The sequence below is a fragment of the Syngnathoides biaculeatus genome, chromosome 19, assembly GCF_019802595.1.
Source record: "Syngnathoides biaculeatus isolate LvHL_M chromosome 19, ASM1980259v1, whole genome shotgun sequence".
NCBI lineage: Eukaryota > Metazoa > Chordata > Actinopteri > Syngnathiformes > Syngnathidae > Syngnathoides > Syngnathoides biaculeatus.
The window spans coordinates 5255285-5261497 of NC_084658.1; the positions used below are offsets into that span (position 1 = coordinate 5255285).

The 6213-nt window shown below is 43.8% G+C and overlaps 1 protein-coding gene across 1 annotated transcript; it reads right to left on the minus strand.

Annotated features, from left to right (window-relative positions):
- Positions 1–1981: 1981 nt before the first annotated feature.
- Positions 1982–5207, minus strand: amer2 (APC membrane recruitment protein 2). The gene has a single exon (XM_061805392.1). It carries the CDS (start codon positions 5186–5188, stop codon positions 3149–3151), a length of 2040 nt encoding a protein of 679 aa, XP_061661376.1. The 5' UTR covers positions 5189–5207; the 3' UTR covers positions 1982–3148.
- Between the last annotated feature and the right edge of the window lie 1006 nt (positions 5208–6213).

Sequence of the window (6213 nt, forward strand, 5' to 3'; positions counted from 1 at the left end):
AACAGAGGTGACGTCAGCCCCACGTGAGTGTTTTCAAATCCAGATGAAAAAGTTCATTTTTCTCAGGCGTTTTAAAGTACTTCCACTTTTAAGTGATATTTCTTGCACAGAAATGTGGTTTAATTGTACTTTCTAATGTTTTTATTTATGTATTTGAATGCTTTTAATTATGTAATGTGCATTGAGTTACCTTGTATATGAAATGCACGATGCAAATACATTTTCTTTCCTTTCCTGTCTCCATATTTGTTTGTTTGTTTATCTAATGGCATCTCATATACGTATGTGTATATATATATATATAGTTCCTAAAAGCTTCCGGACCCAAACACAACCTAGAACAAGAGTGGAAGCAGTTGTGGAAAAAACAATTGAGATGTAGCTGGTGGGCAAATGTGTCGCACACACTGTCCTCTCTGTCAGCTTCACATCAGTTTTGATCTGATGGTCCTTATACAAGTGAGTGTTATGGTCTTACGTAAGTAAGCTTTTTACATAAACCCCAGTGTGCTGAGACAGAGCGAGTGCGGGAGGGAGCCAGAGAATGAGGAATTGCTGCACCATTACAAAAGGGATTTGCACTGCACCAATTCTTACTCCTGCTGCAGCTACACCACAACAAAAAACTTTTTCACGATAGCACACACCATCTGATTATTATTCATGAGTCACATGTCCAATGTTAAACCTTCATTGGAGTGATCAATAAAAAACATTGTTAACCTAATGTTGACAGGCCAAGCAGGAAGCATGATGTCAACAACAACAAAGTCACTTGAGGAACTGTGAACAAATGCTGCAGGAGATATTACTACTACTATAAACAATGAGGGCCTTGAAAGTAACACTAATGTAAAGAGCAAAGGGAACCTGTGCATTAGAACACATGTTTATTTGTTAACTATGAAAATGGAAAGATTCAGACTCTTGGCTGACAGATGGTCAAACAAACAAAAAGGGGAAACTTAATGTGGTTTTCATTGCAATGGATAATCACCACATTTGTAAAGAAAGAGGACAGAAAATAGACTCCATTGAACAGTTCTTTCACCGTATTTCATATACTGTATCATAGTGGAAACAGAGAACCAGGTGATACCAGAATGAGAGGAGATGAATATATATACCACAGTGTACTCATTGTAAAGTCACAGTTTAATGTGGCATCTTTGAAGGGAAATTAAATGTTTGTCTCTTTTGTGTATATGTAGTTTGATCTCAGTACAAATTAAAAAAAAAAAGCAGGCAACTGGCATCAATCAAAGTTATCACCACCCTTTCTTTCCTAACCATCCCTCAAATAACACATAAAAGAAAAATGCTTGCAAACTAAGCCTCTTTATCCTCAGCTCAACAAAACAAACTCTTTTAGTGAACTTGGAATAAGGTTACATTTAACCATCCAGGTAAATGATATGTGAACCCAGAGCTGTGTCATGGATCAATAATCACAAGTGAGATGGAAGCGCTATTATTACCGGGAAAGACCGCCTTGTTGTTTTGAGGTTAGTAAATGTGCACAGTCCCAAATGACTTAGCATATAAAAGTCCCTCTTTTGAACAGAGGCCTTGGAAATACCTGGTCTGTGTTTCACTGTGTTCACTATTAAAATACATTTGGGGATTGTTCATGTTGAGAACAACTTTGCTGAGCAACTGAAGATACGGGGGAGCGATTAAAAACTGTACAGTCATTTGTCTTCCTCCTATAAAATGCTGCAGACACACAAAAATATATACTAATCCTTGATCTACAAAGATGCCAAGCTACATTCAGTTTTCATTAACACCTGAAATAGCTCCTCATTTCTACAGCGTTTACATTTTCAGCAATACACTATGGCTTTTCTTAAAAATAAATCAGTCCAATCATAGAAGTACAGTAATTACATACGGTACATCTTCATTTGAAACCCTTTAATTTTTGCTTTTCGGGGGTCGCAGCTCATTAAAAAAAAAAAAAAAAAAAAAAACATTGGTAGACATATATTCCAGAAGCAATTTTTCCCAACCTTAAACCATTCACAACAGTCTCTGGATTTTTTTTAATTAGAAAGAAGAGATACATTGGAAAGCTGGAGAAGTCATAGTTTGAGTCTGTGCCATATGTTAGTATATAAAAAGCTGTTTAAAAGAAAAGCACTCCATGCAGAAATTAGCTTTAGCATGTGCTCTTAGTGTAGAAAGACATCCAGTGGAATTTAAGTACAAATTTTGAATGTATTTATATGCATGTGTGTTCCCTGAACTTTGTGCTTCACATGTGCAGCCCTGAATGCAGAGGGAGTAAAATGTAATGCTAGTGTTTGAACAATATACAGTATTGCAATAGTCACTGGCATTTCCAGTAATGTACAGTGATTTTGTGTTTTAGTTTTGGAAAATGATTGGTCTGTTTGAACTTCCCATGATGCAATCAGTTTAAGGAAAGGTGTGACGCAGAAGTCGAATTGGAGCCATCCACAATCAAAGTCTTTGCATGGAATGTGCTAAAGCGTGACTTTAAGTGACCCATGTATGGGATTCAAAATAGAGATGTAACAACAGCCTTCAGATCTATGTGGGAAATTACTTGTTGTTTCACATGCAGATGTTTAATCAGAGTGCAAAATCGGTGATTAAAAAAAGGCATTCGTCTATTCTAAATCATGTAAGGAATGATACTTTGGCTCAAAAATGGGAAGATTCAAAGGTTAGAGATGAAATAAGTGATCTTCAAGAGGAAATTGATTTAAATGTGTAAGGTCACAAAAGATTTTAGAAAAGCAGCTTATTTTTGCTGTATGCACTCATGAATAGAAGCGTCGAATTCCAACTCGCAGTCGGGCCTTTTTGCAGGTAGTTGAAAAGTAGACTTTTCAGAGTTCATGGATTGTCAAGGGTCAAGATTCAAAGATCTAGTGAGAACTACAAGAGGTTAATCCAGGCTTTTTTGGAGGCTCCTTGTGACTTTTCTCAGGTGAAGAAGCCCGCATTACACAATTGTAGCCTTTTGGGAAGGAGAGCTGTTAAGATTCAAAAGGAATTCTTGGACCATTAACTGGACAGCGCAATATTTTTCTTGGCTTAGGAAAACCTTTGGCTCTGTAAAAAACAGCACAGAGGGGTCAGCCTCTGAAGTTCATAGAGGCCTGAGAATAAGGAGGGACTACTTCTTCGGGGTCTTGGTCATGGTGCCCGGTTTGTTTGTGGAACGACGCACAGGTACCTTGGATACGGGGATTCTGGTGCGAGCCAGAGGAGGCGGTTGGGTCTTTGACGCAGACGATTCACACTCCAGGACAGACGACAGCGCTGATTGGCTGGCTGACTGTGGTGGTGTCGTTTGTCTGGCGCTGACTGGGATCTTAGATTCCCGGGGAAGGCTGGCGCTGCCTTTTATTGACCGGAATGAGGAAGAGGAGGAGGAGGAAGGAGGACTGAGTTTGTATTCGGTTGACACGGAGGAAGAACTGTTTTGGTCTTCATCACCTTCTGGACCGTCTGGGTCATTGTAGAGGTCGTACAGGTGGTCACCAGAGCAACTATCACGAGACATATTATGCCTTTGCCGGAGCCCGCTTTCCTCAGGTGTTGCTGTAGGAGTTGCAGAGGGTGTATCCCAGTAGCCTTCGTCACTGAGTGGCTCTTTGTCTCCAGGTGACATTGGATGACGACTATGAGGCAACAGGGGCTTTGTCACCCGACTTCCTGCTCCACCAACAACTGGAATCTTACTGAGGCCCAAAGATTTCACCTGCAGTGTCTTACGATCCACACATACATTGCTTGAATGTTGGTGGCAGCTGGCGGAGTTGGGGGTGCGAAGGGGGTAGGTGGAAGTGAGAGTGGTGCAGGTGGGTTGGTGTGCTCGGGGTATAGCAGGGGAGTTGTCCCCAGTCGAAGGCAGCATATGCCAAAGACCTTGCATGTCAGCATCATCAACTCCCTCTGGACTCGCCATTTCCTCCCCGCCACCCATATAGGCCACCACCCCACTGCCTACTGGGGGTGGCTGAGGGGAGGATGGCACTGCTGAACAAACAGGAAATGAAGCCGGGCCAGAAGATGCGGTAAACAAGGGTTGTGTCAGCGTGGAAGACAGAGGGGCCTTCGAAGGGGAGCCACGAGTTGTGGCGCAGGTGGCCCCGAGTGGCCGCCCAACACCTGATCCTCCTACACTCACCCCTCCCCCACCACCACCACCGCTGCTACTACTACTAGTACCACTGCCCCCATTACCCGCTGTCTCCTCATCTGGATCTGCAATGATGTCCCCGCAGCCGGTGAGAGAATCAAAGCTCTTGAGGGATGTGACGTCATTGAACAGAAGAGAGCACAAACGGTCTACCGAGGGTTCCGAGGGGGGGTCGGCTGTGCTGTAACACTCCAAAGGCGGTGTGGCGAGTGAGGGAGTGAGGCTAGACACAGAGGCTTTGGCTTTGCTGGTGGCAGGGTACAAAGGGGAGTCATTAGGTGTGTAAGGAGAGAGAGAATCGGGCTCACCAGAAGGGCCTGGAATGGTCCCACACTGTGTGGGTGTCAATGAAACACGAGTAGCATGAGCCTCGGTTGCTTGCAGGTTACATTCTGCCTCTGTCTTCCCATGATCCTCCTGGTGGTAATGTGGTGTTGGGTCAAGGGTAACGGTGACATCCTTTGCCATTACAGGATCTGCAACATCCACGTCCTTCTCCTTCTGGGGTTCCAACACATCCCCATCTCGCTCGTTTGTTTTGTCCTTACGTCGCCAGCGGATGCTACTGAAAAACCCCTTCAAGCCCCTCCCTCTTCGAACAAGTCCCGCACCATTTTCACTTGACTTAATACTCCCACGTCGCAGTAGAGAGAAGAAACTTAGCGATTTACTCAGAGACATCACAGTTCCTGTCTCCAGAGCAAACAACCCCTCCGTTCTCTGTCCATCAGCATCATTGATGGATCCAGTGAGTCCATCATGTGTTTTGCTTCTCACCAGCTCAACTGATGACATTGAACCATTCCCATTCAGAGAATTCCCAGTGTCAGAGTGCCCATTGGTCCTGCTCAGCGTGGCCCCTTTGTTTCTGAAGGAGAAGAAGCTGGCCATTCCAGAGCCAGCACGTCGCTTTCCGAAGAGCTTGAAGGCAGCTTTGTTGATCTTCCCGGTGGGCTGGGGGTCGCACAGAGGGGCCGCAGCGGGATCTGCACACTCCATCTGCACCTCCATTGTGTTGCTTTATCGCGTCCCGCTCTATGGTCTCCCACTAGCACTTTGCTTACTCACTTTGGGCTTTCTCTCACCGCACAACCACTCTCCCTCTCTCCACTCTGCTTCCAACAACTCTTTCACTCACACTCTGGCTGTCTTTATCGGCTGCCTGCAGCTTCTCTCTCTCTCTCTCTCTCTCTCTCTCTCTCTCTCTCTCCCTCCTTCTGTGCTACTCCTCACTGTATCCATGGCAACAGGGTGGGCTAAGCAGCTTTGTCAATGTTGGCGGGGCGCCAGAGTCTGTCCTCCCTCCCCCTCCACGTTCCCAGTCAGCAGTCGACTGTTAGTCTTTCCCCCCAAAACTAGTCATCAGTTTTCAAACCCTTCCATCTCTGTTTGTGTCACACTTGCAGACTCCTTCATGGCGTTAACACTGAGTACGTTAGATACTGTACATCCAACAAATGAAAAAAAAAAAAACGACTCCTTTCCACAAATATATTGTTTGGTTTTTGATTGACAGAGTCACCCATATGTTTACAATTGTGGCTGTATTTTGCGGTGGCATAGCACTCCTTTATTATGAACCACTATGTTGGTTACTTATACTTATGGTCATTTCATTTTTTTCCAGAATTGTGAGATATTCCATCCACCCATCAATCCATCCATTTTCCGTGCAACTTATCCTCAAAAGGGTCGAGGAGTGCAGGAGTCTATCCTAGCAAACCTCTGGCAGGATGCAGGGTACACGCTGACCTGGTTGCCAGCCAATCTCAGGGCAGGGAGGAAAAAAAATTCATACATTCACATCGTAGTTAGGCAGACATGCTAACAAGTCGTCCACCATGCTGCCATTGTGAATACTGTATTCATAATAATCACAATAATAAACTCCCTATTCAATTAAGTAAAATAAACATCAAATGGAGTACAATAAAAACATACTCAAATAAATTAATTAAATAAATGAATGAACTAAAATGCAAACTCTATACATGGATATGGGAATAAATTTGGATGGAGGTGGATATGATGTTGCT

What these genes read in the sequence shown, in the direction of transcription:
- amer2 (XM_061805392.1), bottom strand. Translation starts at nt 5,188, where the DNA reads ATGGAGGTGCAGATGGAGTGTGCAGATCCCGCTGCGGCCCCTCTGTGC.